The sequence below is a fragment of the Xiphias gladius genome, chromosome 22 (genome assembly GCF_016859285.1).
Source record: "Xiphias gladius isolate SHS-SW01 ecotype Sanya breed wild chromosome 22, ASM1685928v1, whole genome shotgun sequence".
Classification (NCBI taxonomy): domain Eukaryota; kingdom Metazoa; phylum Chordata; class Actinopteri; order Istiophoriformes; family Xiphiidae; genus Xiphias; species Xiphias gladius.
The window spans coordinates 29,207,524-29,223,856 of NC_053421.1; the positions used below are offsets into that span (position 1 = coordinate 29,207,524).

The 16,333-nt window shown below is 42.6% G+C and overlaps 1 protein-coding gene across 4 annotated transcripts in view; it reads right to left on the reverse strand.

Annotated features, from left to right (window-relative positions):
* The window catches only part of LOC120783570 (collagen alpha-6(VI) chain-like), a 73,585-nt gene extending 57,927 nt beyond the window's left edge, over positions 1–15,658 (reverse strand). For 3 of the 4 annotated variants that reach the window (XM_040116624.1, XM_040116622.1, XM_040116620.1), the window contains exon 1: positions 14,883–14,975. In XM_040116624.1, coding sequence (XP_039972558.1) covers positions 14,883–14,922 — 40 coding nt within the window. In that variant the 5' untranslated portion in view covers positions 14,923–14,975. Of the gene's footprint in view, positions 1–14,882; positions 14,976–15,575 lie in introns of those variants that run through there. The other variant, XM_040116621.1, reaches the window with a different exon arrangement.
* Between the last annotated feature and the right edge of the window lie 675 nt (positions 15,659–16,333).

The following is a 16,333-nucleotide window of genomic DNA, read 5'->3' on the forward strand; positions in this document are numbered from 1 at the left end:
GTTAGTGGACGACCTGCTCTACCTCCTGAGCGGGAGGTATATACGTACACATACATATACATATACACCCAACACACACAGACATACATATATTGCTACAGCAGTTTAATAAGACGAAAATTACTAATGTAATTTTGACCCTCACACAACCATCTCGAGTTGCCCAACAATGTGAAGACCTTCAAGACGGAGACATGAGAATGTCTCCCATCTCCGCAATGTTTCACGTAAGGCACAGCATAAAGCTCGCGTTGTTGCTTTTTACAAACACCAGCACGTAACCTGATGGTTTAGCACCAGTTTCTAAAGAATTCAAAGGAAGTCAGCTTTTCCATGGGGCCATGGGGTCGGAGAGGATTTCTTGAAAATGAAACCGCTCTCTCTCCTCCGGGCCTCCGATTGTGAAGGCAGCGCAGTAAAAATGACAATAACCAGCACTTGTATTGTACGTGTACGCCGTCTTTAATGGGAGGCCGTTTAGGCCCTGCATGTATGGATGTGTGTGTACATGTATTACCATGAGTGCCTGGCCATCCGGCCCCTATAAACACGTTTAAAATCTGTGTTTAATCATCTGCCAAATGGCAGGGGCCCCATGAGTGAAGGAAATGGGGTTCACTCTAATGTGAAGCATGTGGGGGAAATGGCAGCAGAGCGCTCCAGTGACAGACTGATGGAAAGGAGGGTCTCCGCCTTGTTTACGTATCCGAGTCTATTTACGCGGACCTCCCATTTCACTCAGTCAGAGTTTGAGCAGCTCTTTCCGGTTCAGCTGTACAGATGGAGTGTTTAATGTTAGAAAATGAGGGGCCTTATTGTTTAGAGCATCAGTCCAAACTGAAGTCAGGCTTCTAGGTCTGACCACAGAGTGCTGGAGAATTATAGGGATTTCCTCTCACTGTAACACTGATGACGGTACCGTCCAGATGGTTCTCTGGAGCTGGGCTGAGGGTCAGCATCTGCCCTCTCAGGAGCTGTGTTTGGACAGTCCGACAGTGATGAAAAGGTCCTTTCACATGACAGGGACAGGTCAGACAGGGAGGTCTCCAACCCCCAAATTTAATTTCCAAAACTGAGAATCTCAACAGTCATGTCTGATTTCCGCAGTGCAGGCCAGATGTGCACAGATGTGAAAATAAACAGAGCTTCGTTTGCCCATATTCTTCATATTCCTAGTTCTGGCTGAACTGACTTCTTAAAGTCTCACAGTTGACATTCGGTCGCATACGACAACCGAATGGTTGGTCCGTACGACATCAGGAAATAGTAGCAAAAATGTCCAAGAGTCAAAAGTGATGTCTTCAAATGAATGTTTCAGGAAAAAAATCTAATCTCTGAGCCGAAGCAAAGTCTAGTACAACTTTTATCCAATTTGACAATCTAATCTCAAATCAAGGTCCACTTACTAGCATTTTGGGGGCTTTCAATCACATCTCACGAACTTTAACAGCAGATGGAGTTGCTGAGGTGTGGACATAACAGCTGGTCATATATTGGTGGGCGGAGACCGACAAACACTAATAAGACTGTGAGATGCAGTTTAAAGCTCAGCAAAAAACTAGTAAGTGGACCCTGAGTTTGTTTATTTTTTTATTTTTCCCAAACGGCTAGAAATGAATTCTCTTGCCCAAGTACATCCAATTCTTCAATTTACAAGAATTTGTCACAACAACCTCAGTATTTCTGCGGCCACTAAAGAGCACAGATTTTTGCACAGGTGAGAGCTGGGGATTGAGAAATCAGGAAAACCAAAGGTGGAAATAATTAACACCTCACTGTCTTAGGACAGAACAATATGTTTTTGTCAAATCCACTGAAAAATCTGTCTGCCATGACAAACTGTGTGTCCTTGCTTGATTTGAACAGCATGAAACAAACGGTAACAATGGTAAGTGTTGTGTTTGTTAGTGTTGTTAAACGACCTTCTGGGCTTTTCAGATTTTTCGTTTTCACAAACGCCGATGTACCGCTCCGTGAATGTAATGACAATACATGAGAGGCACAAAGTGCATGGTGGGTAGTGCGGCTGTGAGAGGCGTGTTTGCAGGTTTTTTTAGTCTTTACCCCTTTGTTCTAATATTTGAATCATTGTGTACAGCGTTTCAAACTGAATTGATATGCCATCCAAGCTTGAAACACCGTGGTGCATTTCAGCGGACAATGCCTTGCACGGACGTTCGCACGGGGCCTGGCGCTCACACTGCAACGACTCTGCATGAGGGGAAAATGTAAAATATTGAATCAGCTTCCATTGAGTTGATTTTGGAGCGTTCTAAGGAGAAGCTTTGGTCTGTAGTCGGTCCAGGTTTGTCCTGCATGGGGTCTGAAAACAGATTGCAGTTTGCTTTCTTTCTTTTACTGTCCTCAGTGTCTCCTTCCGTGAAATGTGTGTGATGTCTGAAACCAAGACCAACCAGATTACTGGCAGAGCTTCAGGGGGACTGAACCAGGCGGTTTGATCCTTCAGACGTGAAGTAGGTCAGGGCGTTACGTGCTTGTGGGGCTTCAATTAATAAGTTATTAAGTTAATAGATAACATCCCTGCTTGAAGCCAAGTTCCTCAGTGTGGTGTGAGAATTCCACAGAACTGAGCAGAAAGTGTTGGAGGACTTTCAGTGTCTGCTCTCGGATAAACTGCTGATCCAAATTTATTGCTTTTATTTTGAACTTTTGCCACAGATGTTGAAACCTGGAGACAGGTGGACTCAACTGGGGATTCGGTAACTAGATTCAGATCCGATAAACTGGAACCAAGCCCTAAACCTAGTACCAGGAGTGATATACCAAGTCTCACTGGATCATTCTGCCGATGAATGTTCGCAACTGTCTTTGAGCTGACATCAATGATTCTGGGAATGAAAAACAAAGCAACAGATTTATTGATTCAACTCATCTACAATCGAAATAAGCAAATCTGTACAGAAACTCTGACCCGGGCATATGAACATTTGGGAGACTGCAAACCAATTATTCCGCATGCAGCTCTATATTTTAAAAAGATACGGACCAACCCGAACCATTTTCCTCTGATTCATTATTGAGCAACAGTTATAGTGCACTCTGCAGCCGACTGTGGTGCTTCCACTGACTGCCGGCTCATCACCGTATTCCCAATCCTAAACAGCAGAGCAGCGGGTCGGGCCAGTCGGTTGTGGAGTCGGTCATCACAGCGCTGCTGAAAGGCCAAGTGTGATGCCAGGATGTGTCAGGTCAGGTGCCAGCTTCTGAGAAGACTCTCTCGCCCTGCTGCGATATTCGGAACGTTTGCCTCCCCCTTCCGGCAGTGAGGGTAATTACACGAAGAAAATTCCACAGTTCCAAGAAAATAATTCATTATTTAGGTGGAGTAAATGTAATAGCTTCATAGCCAACTCCGAATATTTTACAAATGCCGACCTGTCCAAGAGTAGTGATGCAAAATCTGCATCTGCCCTCAGTCCCTTCTCTTCTTTCAGCGCTCGTCTTAGAGAACAAGTGAGCGAATCCAGCCTCTGAAAGACGGATAACTGCGCGTCAAAAAGGCCAACAGCTGTAGTCTTTGAGAAGAGAATGCTTAGTAGAAAAATACATTTAAAATGCGCAATGATTAAAACCAGGCTAAAATGTCTACGACTAAAGCTGAATTAAAATCGGGTGCCAAAATTATGGGGTTACAATACACTGTACTCATCTCGCTCTTCCAAAAGCTGCGTACAATCAAGACTGTGCAAGGTTTTGATCCAACTACAACAACTCATGACACATAAAGAGCAGAGGAGGAAGCAGGACTGTGGTGTTCAAAGTCTGAGCTCAGACAGTTGCTTTACAGGGACTACCTGCACAGCTGGAACGAGTTTGACTGATCTGAAATCCTTCCTTTCCCTATCAGCTCTAAGCGAGTGCCCTTAAGAATCACAACAACTGTGCCGGTAAAAATGTTGCTGCTCTCACAGCATTTGTCATCAGCTGTCGGCACTATAGCTTCTTCACAAACCCACCGGAGGATTACAGCAGCCCGATTAGGACTGACCCTGGACAAGGCTGAGATCACTCAAACCTCGACAGCTAGAAATACATCTTGAGAGCACATGTTTGAACAGAGAGCCGCATGTTTAGTCTCTACGCCTCAGCAGTTGCTGGTCCTTCACTCCCGCTCTGTCTGATAATACACATCTGAAAGCCGCTGATTGCGTTCATGTGTCTGTGAAGAGGCTAAATGTAATTGCAAAATTTGACCTCCAGAGTCTGGATGCCTTTTCTATGTTATGTCACTTGATCTTTCAACTGAAGGGTCAAACTCTTCAGCTGTGACTGACCAACATTCAACAGCAACAAATTCGAAGGCCATCACTCATTGGAATGCTGTCAAAGAAACACCACGTTATTTACTATTGGTCTGGGTCTGTGAAGTTCCACTGAGAGGAAATCTAAGTCCTCCAGCATTCAATGAAATGATTCTTCAGACAATAGTGTTCTTCCAACTTCGTGCCAAACGTTTGTGTTTGTCTGTTTCCTGTTTCAGCATACACAAAGCCAGCTTCATAAAGAAACAGTTTTCCCAACTGTGGGGAGGAAGAACTTGACTGCAACCCACCTGGCACCAGAACTCGCACAACTAACTGCATCAACATCTGCATTAAAATGGTTTTGCAATTCTCAACAATATACAGAACTGTGCAAAAGTTGTAGGCCCTTTAGATGTTTAGATCCTTCTCCATCAACAGTCCCATCAGGAGGCGTCTGATGGTCCCGGAGTCATCCTGCAGCAGGACAACGAGTCCAAGCACAAAGCCAGAGTCATAAAGAACTGTCTTATGAAACCAGAAGCACAAGGGGTCCTGATCTCAAAATCATGGAGCCAGTCTGGGACCACATGAAGAGACAGAAGACACTGAGACAGACTGAATCCACAGAAGAACCGTGGCAGCTTCTCCAAGATGCTCCGGACAACCCACCTGCCAAGAACCTGAAAAACTGTGTCCAGGTGCACCGAGGAGAACCGGTGCTGGTTTAAAGGCAAAGGGGGGGTCACAGCAAATACTGACCTGGTTTCGTTTTTTTTCTCTTTACTGCACTTTGGATGAAGTTAATTGATTAAAAAACTATTCATGAGTTTATTTTTGAGAGCATCTATTCTGACAATCGAATTCCTGCGGCCAGATTTCAACATCTGAGGGGAATTTCGATGAGAAGCGGAGGCTGTTCCAGCAGCAAATCGGGAGGTTTAGAGTGATATGTGCACAGCCTATTAATACCCATGGTTTTTGAAACACATATTCAACTATCCAGTGTGGTCAAAATGCTCACATGTCCATGTACTTTTGGGCAGTTACTGTATCTAATGTGGCTTGTAAAAACAACAGACATTAAAAGGAGATATAGTCCACTAAGAAGGAAGGGGGTCGGTCAAGCTCTTTGAGGTTGTTTATCATTATTTATCATTCAGTATATCACAGCTGAACACACGGTTGACGAAGTGAACTTTCAAAGAGAGAATTCAAAGTCAGAAACTGATCTCACAGCAGGAACATGGAGGTCAGCCAAAGTGCAGACACTAATCAGTCCCGTGGAAGTCTATACTGTGCTGAAAAACGCTAACATGTGCCAGTTGTCTTAAGTTTAGAGAAAGAAAATACAAAGCTTTTGAAGCCCCCAAGCCTTAGCTGTATGTTAACATCCCTGTCAAATGCCAGGGACAGCCAGGCTCCCCCAAGGCCCCTGGATGAGGCCCCCGCTGCTTTACGTTACCAAACACCAAAGCTGTGGATATACACTCCCCCCCACGTGATTTACAGTTGGTGATTGCAGTGTTTGAAAGGCAGATGTTTGTGCTCTGGCTCATTTTAACCAAAGATTTGTTATTTCAATGTATACGTCAGAAAACTGCCACGACTCTGCACTCAAAACCCGAAGAGTGCGCGCCAGGTCTGTCTGCACTGTGAGGTTCAAGGCTTGGCGCAGAAATACCGACGAGAAACTATAAACTGATTTCATTAATTGTAATTATCATGGGTGTACGAATTAGTCATTTGTAACCAGAAAAAAAAATGTGAACAAGGAGCTGAAACAACATCCAATTTGGCGACAAAAGTGTATGAGAAATTGAAAGTTGAGGGACAAGGACAAATAGAAGTAAAGTGATAATTTAACGATATTAACTTGAGGAAAATCCTTCTGTAATTTGTGGGAAACTCTATACTTAGTCCCAATCCAGGACGGCCATACTCCTTATAACTGGATGTGTGTCAGTCACCTGGAGGCTCGGAAAACCTAGATCTAAAATACAGGTTCATAACTATTATTATTAGTTTGCATCTGGACCACTGGTCGGCCAGGAGATGACTTAGTGCGTTACCTTCAATTTTAGTATCTCTGCTAAATGATCAAGCTGAGGCCAACTGAAGAAAAAATATACTTTACAGGGTGAAAGTAACAAATAAGGTGCAAAACACGTATCAGGTGTACAGCTGTTAATTTGTGCAAACAGATAAGTGATTCTTGCTTTTAATTAACTAAGTTTTTTTTTTTAATTATAATGATCAAGTCGTGGCGTAGTAATATGTTCATGTTCCTCAAAAGGCCTGATTTGCGGTCACAAATTTTATTTGGTTCTTCAAACGCCTCGGTTTTATTTAGCAGTGTGAAGTGAAGCTACAGGTTGTTGTGGTTGAGTCCGGTCAGTAGTGGACGAGAGCACCGGCAGCAGACCGGCAGCCAGGTTTGAAGTCGAGAGTAGCTTTGACACAGTCTCGTACTTCAGGTCGTGTGCAGGACATCTGGCATCTCTGACTTTACGTGGTTTGTAGTTTAGGATCACCTCTGTAACTTTACATCCACCTGACATTTTCTTCACCCTGAAGTTGCTAAGAAGGTTGCCTACCATGCAGTCAGTGCACCCTGGATTTCTCATATTTTTCCTGACAAGTTATGGTAACCCTGTAGTGACTGGTCCATCCTGCTGCAATACCTTAATACTGATTTGAAGAGCCAGATGAAATTTCCGCACAAAAAACTCATCTGTAATTCATGCACAACAAATCAGTTTCAGGGCGAATAATCAAAACTGTTACCAGTCTCTGTAGAAACGCTTTCTGTTCATGAATTCAACTTTTAATCTCTACATAAACTGCTTTTGTGCTTCATAGTCTCATTCGGCAAATACACTGACATTAAAGCTGACATGCTAACAATAGCTTCCATTAGATATTACAGCTGGCGTGCTAATAGTATGTGGTAACCGCAGACAGCGACGGTTAGCTAGGCAGAATGTGCTGATGCTACTGACGGTTATTCAGATGGACTAATGATTATAGTCAGAACCAGATAAATAATTACCTGTGTGTGTTAAATCTGATGAGTCACAGAAGTCTCTAGTTCAGAGACGCAACCAGCTCTTCACTGAGGACTGCCAACATGGCTGCCAGACCACAGGAAGCCCATCAAAGATTCAAACTTCACTCAGTTCAAATGTCTGGCAGGTCTGCTTGTGAAAAATTGTTGAGGCTTAACGCATTATGTTAATTTGATTTCAACGGAGGTGGTTTTAAAAAAGAGACAAAATATCTATGGAGCCTGGAAAGAGAGCAGTGAGGTTTCAAGAGCAAGAAAGTGAAAACTACACAAGACAACAATTATCAGCTCACATCTGACTCTCCTCAGACTAAATAAATGAAATGAACCAGCGCGCCTCATGTGCTCTCATTAGCATGTTCCCTCTGCAAAATGAAGTTCTCATTCAGACTTCAAGAAGAAGATAACAAGCAAATGTGAACGAGCACCTCGGGGGTTTCAGTAAAATCAGATAAAGTTCGCTGCCACAGATAACAGGCAGAATAAGTTATGGCCTGCCGTTAATGCTGCGAGGGTCAAACTTTGACAAAATACAGTACGGTACAGTAACAGCAACAGTACAGAGGAATGACTTCTTATCGTCTGTCGGGCCACCGCAGCCAGAAACAACAGCGGGGTTTGAAGAAGGTTGTAGCTGTTTAAAAAGACGTCAAACTGACGCTGCTCAGTCCAGACCAGCGCTCTTCCGAGGATCAGCCTGATCCCCTGTTTGATTCTGCTTCCAAGGCGAAAAATGATTTAAAGTTCACAGCAGAGCGCTGACCAAAAGACACCCGTCAGCGGTGTTTATCAACTGGTTTTCCATGCAGACTTTAAAGGTTTTAAGGCCGAGGTTTTCAAACTGCGAGGGGCTTCTCCAGGGAGGAGCTGAGGCAAAGATGCTGTGTGAAGTGAAAGGAACAGGTGCATGGCAGTGTTCAAAATGTGTGTGTACTTCATCTCAGTCAAATGTGAACACACGGACACGGGACACCTTTTTAGATCTAGTGTTTAAGTAGTAGTTTCACGATCTCTGATGTCTGTCACAAATAAATGTCCATAAATGTCCACTTAGAAATCACCGTAAAAAAAACAGGCTCCTTGCAGCTGCAGAACCTGCCAGAGATCTTCACGTTTTTAAGTTTTCTTCGGCATCACAGTGATCCAGGGACGGTCGTCTGTACATCCGTCCAAAGTATCGAGGTTTGTTCACGACAAGAAACCTATGACAAGTGACCTGTAACTCATCTTGTGTATTGTTTTTCTGAGTAGTCTGACCTGCTCTGTCTACTCGTAATTTTTCCCTTTTAAAAACAATGTACACAGTTTAATTTCATACACAATAACACACTGTTTTGAACACTCCGACTCCGGTCAACATTCAGTTGCCCACACCAAAGGGTCCTAGGACAACTCCTGGGTAACAAGACGATTAAAGAAAAAATACAATAAAAACGTTATTTTACTCCAAATTATGTAGTAGTATTTTGTTTTTGAAATAGAGAATTCTTTCCCCACTTCCGGCCTTTAAATGCCAAAGAAACAATCAGAGGAAAAAATCCTTCTTTGGTCAAACTGCTCACTGCTCAGTTTGGACGTGAGCAAGACCATGAGCTGTTTGGGGCCTGATGTCTCACGGTCTTCTTGGTAGGAGTCACTGTTTACTGTGTCTGGATTTGGTCAGAGTGTTCCTCCTCATGCTTGGAAGTAAACTGGACCAAAGCACCAACACACTCTACTGTATCCTGGTACATGCTTGTGCAAGTCACTGCAAAATGACCGAAAGCTGGAGAAGCTGCTCTTTCTGGGAACCTGATAATTGTTTATGTGCAGTGACTTGTACGTGATTTGACGGCATTCTGACTTTGTTTGATGTTGTGTTTGCCTTTTTAGTCAAATCTCCCACGAAAAGGAAGAATGCTACCAATGCTACGGAGATGTCAAAGGGAAACTGAGGGTCGAATGTAGAAACTTACAATGTGATGAAAAATAGCTGGTGAAGGATTCAGAATTTAAAGTTATCTGCAGGAAATTCCTCATTAAGAATTTCCTTAGCAGAAGAAGGAGGAGGTGGAGGGAACATGCTGGAGAGAGTTGGAGCCGAAGCAGATTTTGTGAATGAGCAGCTCCTTACAGAACCAAGGATCCAAACAATTTTCCTACAAAAAGCCTCAGTGCACATCGACCCAATAATCCAATCATCACTTTGTGCCCGAATTACCACCGACAATTACCACATCAGCTTCAGTTACAAACAAAATTCCACTGTTTGCTCTTAAAACCCGCGAAAGTCACCACAGAGACCGTGACTGGAGGAGCTCAATCCATTACGGGCAAGATTAAAGCACAGAAAGACCAAGAAAAGCGACCTGTTCATTGAACACAGGTGGCATCACAGCTGTGACCCATCGGTGAGTGTCAGGGACAAAGGTGAAAACGTCTCACCTGGCACAGGTTCAGGCCCAGAGACTCTGATGATCCTGGATCACAAAATACAGACGTTATTAACCAGATAGATCTAAACAAACCAACTAACAGCACTACTACTTCTACTACCAGTACTACTGCTACTACTGCTACTACTACTACTGTTACTACTGTTAATGCTACTAGTACTGCTACTACTACTACTGTTACTACTGTTAATGCTACTAGTACTGCTACTACTACTACTGCTACTACTACTATTGTTAATGCTACTAGTACTGCTACTACTGCTACTACTATTGTTAATGCTACTAGTACTACTACTACTGCTACTACTACTATTGTTAATGCTACTAGTACTGCTACTACTGTTACAGCTACTGCTACTACTGCTACTACTACTACTACTGTTACTACTGTTAATGCTACTAGTACTGCTACTACTGCTACTGCTACTACTAGTACTGATACGGCTACTACTGTTACTACTGTTAATGCTACTAGTACTGCTACTACTACTACTGCTACTTCTGTTACAGCTACTGCTACTACTGTTACTACTGTTAATGCTACTAGTACTGCTACTACTACTACTACTGTTACTACTGTTAATGCTACTAGTACTGCTACTACTGCTACTACTGTTACTACTGTTAATGCTACTAGTACTGCTACTACTACTACTACTACTACTACTACTACTGCTACTGCTACTGCTACTACTTCTACAGTACTGCTGCCACTAGAACTGCTACTAAGTTTACTTTTCATCCTTTGATCCAATTACTGCTTCTACTTTTGATGCGACCGCCACTATCACGACACATGAGTGCTCATGTGTGAGGGCTCACGAGTGAATTGTACGTTTTAAAAGAATTCGAAGGCAGTGAGAGCGTTATTCTGCACCTTTGGTGTATTTTCCATTTTTGCCCTTCGTGCTAAGTCCTTCCAGATGTTTTTGTTTAAACAACGAAGTTCCACCCTGGGACCAGATAAACAGGAAAAAATACACTCGTTATCGGCCAGCTGCTAACCCGAACCAGCGACAGAGATCCTGCCAGGGGATCATCTGTCAGTCTTTATCTGTGAGTGTGCGAGGCAGCGTGCGCTCTGCTTTTTATATGAACAGACTCAACATCTGGTTCGTGCAGTTTAGAGTCTGTATGAAAAACCACCGCCAGACCTGCTCAGCTGCTCTCCGGTCTGAGATGATGGTTAAAACAGGAAAGGAGTTTGATTTCTAATTATGGGGACAAGGCTTTGCTGAATAGCAGAAGTGATTCAGGAAATTCGTGGATTTGTGTGTCACAATGTAGAATTATTTCTACATTGTGGAATTATGAATTATTTTCGTTTCGTTTTTGTTCAATAAAAAGTCAGAAAACCAACCGATATTCAGTTTCCAATGATTTATAACAAGCAAAAGCATCACATCTTCTCTTTTGAGAGTCTGACATCTGCAAATATTTGGACTTTTTTCACTATTTTTGCTTGAAAAATTACTGAAATGATTAATCGATTATCCCAATATTTGCAGATTATTTTTTTGTTGATTGATTTATCGACTAACGGTTTCAGCTCTAGAACGATGTAATAAAACCCGTTCTTTATGTAGCCAATCAGCTACTTCTGCACAAGTGTCTTTTTACCACCGGAAACGATAAAAACACACATCGGCAAAACCGGCATGTTCCTTCTCTGCGGGTCGTTAAAAGGCTTTCTGGGGAATCTAACGGACAGAAACACAGTCCGCTCGGGGAAAGTAACGTCAGTGGAGAATCTAAATGACGGCACACAGCGTCCAGGCGAGAGACCCGCATCCTGAAACCTCAACAGTCCTGATCCTAATCTGATGGTGGGATTGGTTGCCGCCTCCCGCTGCTGATGACTGTACATTTAGAAATGTAAACGCTGACCATACAAGGCTACGCCCGCTCTCGCTCGTCTGTAACACACGCACACACACACACACACACACACACACACACGTCTTGCAGCAGATCTATGATATATATATACACAAAGGAAAAATAATGTCAACAAAGGATTTAAAGCATGAAATGACCTTGTCACAACTAAACCCTGTTTCATGCTTTATCACAGAAAAAGCTGCCTTTTTTCCGCCCCTCCATCGTTGTGCGTGTGTGTGTGTGTGTGTGTGTTGTGTCGTGCTGATGTATGCAGTGCACCGGCCTGGGCTGAAAGTTCGGTCCATGCCAGCGGCACCGGGCGGGTAAATGGCTCTGCTCAGATTCGCTTGGCTGCGTTTCCCTTGTACCGAACAGTGGATACTGCTGCCGTTGCCGCCTTCGTGGCGTCATGGTGTCTTCTGTTTTTAATTTTTAACCATCGCTTCACTCGTTTCGGACGAGATATCGCCGAAGAACTGCAGTTGAAAATGAGCCAACTGACACATTTACAGAAAAGTGTCATAGATTCTGCCAGACTTTTGTCAGACGGGCACTCAGGGTCAGATGTGATGATCCCTCATGCACCGTGCTGCCGGCATCGCATCTGTGGTGCCACTAGCAGCCACATCCGAACCGGCATCGGCAGTGATGCATTAGCACGACATCTGCGGCCGCACCTCCTTACAGAGGAAGAGGATGGGGAGAGGATGAACCTGTCTGTTCCGGGTTTGCACCGTTGCGAGTCTGGTCAGAGAGAAGACTCGCGTGAAAAACACACGATACGTATACAACACAACACGTCTTGTTTCTAAGCTACTTCATTTGATGAGTTACGTGGACGATCGCTCAGACATTTAAAGCCACGGTGTGTGATTTTCTTCCGGATATTTTTTGGTTGAAATGTGCCCCACAACACGTCTCCATGTGCAGAGGTGCTTCCGAAGGCTTCCGTGACCCCTGACTACTCGAGCGGCCCTCACTCGGTAACTTTAGCCTCGCCGACCCCTGCGTGGGAAGAGGGGAGTGTGGTTTGCTTTCCGGTCTCATGCTAGCGATAGCGTGGTTCCCAAAGCTTGAACAAAAATCACATTGTGAATCAATCTACAGAGGCAGATGAAAACGCCGCGCGTAACGGTAACTCTGCAGGAGTGTAACGCCGACAGATCCTATATGGGACCTGCCGTGCCAAATGTTACAGTAAGCTGCAGGGACACTGACACAGTGACTCCATAATACATTTAAAGGCCTTTACTGCACCAGCAAACATGTAGAAATATTCTAAAACGACACATTTAGAACCGTAGAGTTTCCCATAAGAATCATCGGTTAAATATCAACAGGAATCGGAAAAATCTATGCTTGTTCGACACTCTGTTTGACATATTTCTATTTCTTATTGTTAGTTTTTAATACACTGTATGTACCCTGCACTCCCGGGGGAAGCAGCGCTGTCAAGTATTCTGGCGACCGATATCTGATTTGATCACAGAGCTTCCTTGGCTATTGGCAACTATTCCCGCTCGTATAAAACTGTGGCTAGCGCAGAACCGAAAGGCACCAGAAAGTCACTCTCTTTTGTCTTCTGAATTGGTTTCTACCTTGAAGATCATAAATTCTTAATTCTACAAAGCGTTTACTTAAACTTATCGATCCAAAATCCGAAATCCCATTTTTTACTTCATCCGATAGTGTAACTTGGAAAAGTTATTTTTAAATCATAATCTCAAACAGTTGATTACAACAACGTGATAAGCTCAGGGTTCACTGCTGTGACTTTGTTTTTTTCTCTTTTTCCCCCTCTTTTTGCTGCTGGTCACAAATCAATACAATTAAATAAAAACAAATATTACAAGTAAAAAGAACGGATGGACACAATGAGGTAGCAGAATGTTAGGATACAGAAGTGATTCTTCCGGAGGATCAAAACATTGCTTACACTCACTATTTAGCATGACATTTATTACCTTTGAGTTAAATTCCACTAAATGAGACAACAACATTATCTGGTGTCAGAATAAAGTACCTGCATTTGTGAAAACAACGTTAAACTCTTGTGGATTTACATCGGTTGTCGACATGAACTAGAACAGTCAAACGTGTACATGTATCACATGTATTCAAAAAAAACTTACAACGATTAGCAGATGCCCAACAAATGTGTTAAAAATGATCCAAAACATGTTTCATATAAACGCAAGTTTTTCATTGAGCTAGAATTTGAGTTCACATACTGTCAAGAGCAATTTTAATAATTAACCTACTATCTTTAACTAAATACTGTTCAGTGTTGCTTTAAAATTTTACTTTGAATCTGCCCCCTACACGCTCTCAAACACACACTCCATCGACTACAGCGTGTCAACAATTTTGTCATAGTTGAACTTTCATGCCGTGTGGCTCGGACTTTGTTTGAACTGCAGCATTATTCATCACTTAACACAAAAACTCAAACAGCTTTAGAGCCAAAACCAGAAACTCAGCAACTGTCCAAAGGAACTTCACGACAACTTTCACAACAGCCAACTTATTCTTAAAGGAGCAGTCTGGTGTTTTTTTCATATTTTAACTCATTCTGCAACGTAAAAAGGAAAGAAAACAATACTCAAAAAAATCTAAAACATTATGGTAAGATTTGGAAGAGGTGCGGTAATGTAAAGAATATATGAAGAGCTGAAACAATTAGTCCCAGAAAATTAATCTGCACCTATTTTGATAACTCACCAATCATTTGAGTCACTGTTCAAGCAAAAATGTCAAACATTTGCTGGTTCCAGCCTCTCAAATGTGAGGATTCGCTGCTTTTCTCTCTTATTCATGACATTACACTGAGCATCTTTAAGTTTTGGACTTTTGGTCAAACAAAAGAAAACATTTGAAGACATCAGCTTGGGGTTCAAAATCATCGGTATGGTCCAGTAGCTCCAGTAACCAGCAGTGTAACTCAGAACTTATCTAAACTCTGCAGTAGAATTATTGGCAGAAACGTGTTTTTACAGACTGACCAAACAGCTCCTACTGATCGGTAATAAAAGCTTGGAGTCAGGCAGTAACTTCAGCAGCCTGACTGAACAGTCGTGTCAGATCAATGTGAAGTTAGTGTCACACTTCAGTCATCAAGTTAAACACCACCGGTGTGCAAAAAGTTCCAGAAAAACATTCATTTATGCCCATTTTACGCTTCAAAAGGTACATGTAGAGTCTCTTTTACGAGAGGTTTAAATAAAGCATTGTACTTACTGGAAGATTTGAGGCACTGGTACTTTCTTAGAATTTCCATTTTGCGAGACTTTATGCTTTTACTCTAGAACTTTTCATCTATCAACTGCTGTTAATTTGCAGCCCATGTGTGCAAAACACATGATTAACTTTTAAAATTGTGCATTGACTATGTATGAAATTTACATAATTTGATAGGCTAAGTGATCATTTTTAAAAGCACCATCAATACCAAAACCAATTTTACATGCATATCGACATTAATTTACACAAATTCTTGTGCCTTTAAAGGTCAGATCTTGTATTAAGAGTCATGCTTTTAGACCCTAAATCATCTTACTTACTAACCAGAGCAGAAGATAAGGCTGAAATGTAGATTAAAGAGTGACTTCAACAAGGAAAACAACTCAAAATGATCCTAAATTTGGTCTTTTCTTACATAAATGACCCAGCGCTGAACTTAAACAGAACATTAGCTCAGGGTGAGTGTGCGTGGATTAAAGGTGATTAAGGTTTTTGGGGTTTTTTTAAGAAAAGCCCATCCCCCAGTAGCTCTGAGATGCCTATCAGCCTTTAAAACAAACTCTGTCCTGCAGATCTAAAGGTGAGTCAGCTACACAGTCCTCATGAATTTCATTTCCCCTCCAGAGTAAACCTTTGTGTTGACTGATTTCCATTTTTTGCACAAAAGTAAAGAGACACAGTGTCACTTACAGATCTGCTGCTCTGCGTCCACACCCTCTGAACACAAAACACACGAGTCCCATGGACTTGTAAGGAGGTGCAGGCTTGTTTCTGCAGGAAACACCCCCCAGTCGTCCACTCCCACCAGTGATCTGCACATTCTGCCACAAAGGTGGAGTGAAATAATTATTGTGCAAGTACCACGTTAGTACCACAGAACTACATTTCTCTTGACTCTGTGCCATGAAGACATCAGCTATTTTCAAGGCTAAATTAACCACACAATTTTGTTAGTTTGAAATTTGTTTAAGAGGAAAATTTTATGGCATTGTTTCTTCCAGCACATAATCATCTTATGGCCTCTCATCATGTAGGCTGAAGCTCTGCAGACATGCTTCTCAAAGGATCCAAAGTTTACGTTTTATTCTCTAGGCAGCTCTGCTCCTCTTCCTGTCCGGTTCCGGCATTAAAACGTCTCTTAAAATAGACTCTGAGTCTACAGCCATGTTAGCAGCTCTGTGAGGCTGCACGTAGGATCAGTGGTGCTTTGAGCTAAATACTAACGTCAACATGCCGCCAACCTGCCGAGCATCACCACAATCTTAGTTTAGCATGTTAGCGTGCAAACATTTGCTAATTAGCAGTAAACACAAGGCACAGCTGAGGCTGATGGGAACGCCATTACTTCTGCAGGTATTTGGTCATATACCAAAGTCTTGGACAAAGTAAAATGTCGACCTGATGATGAGTCCAGAGTTATTACAGTCCATCTTTCGGGGGAACGCGAA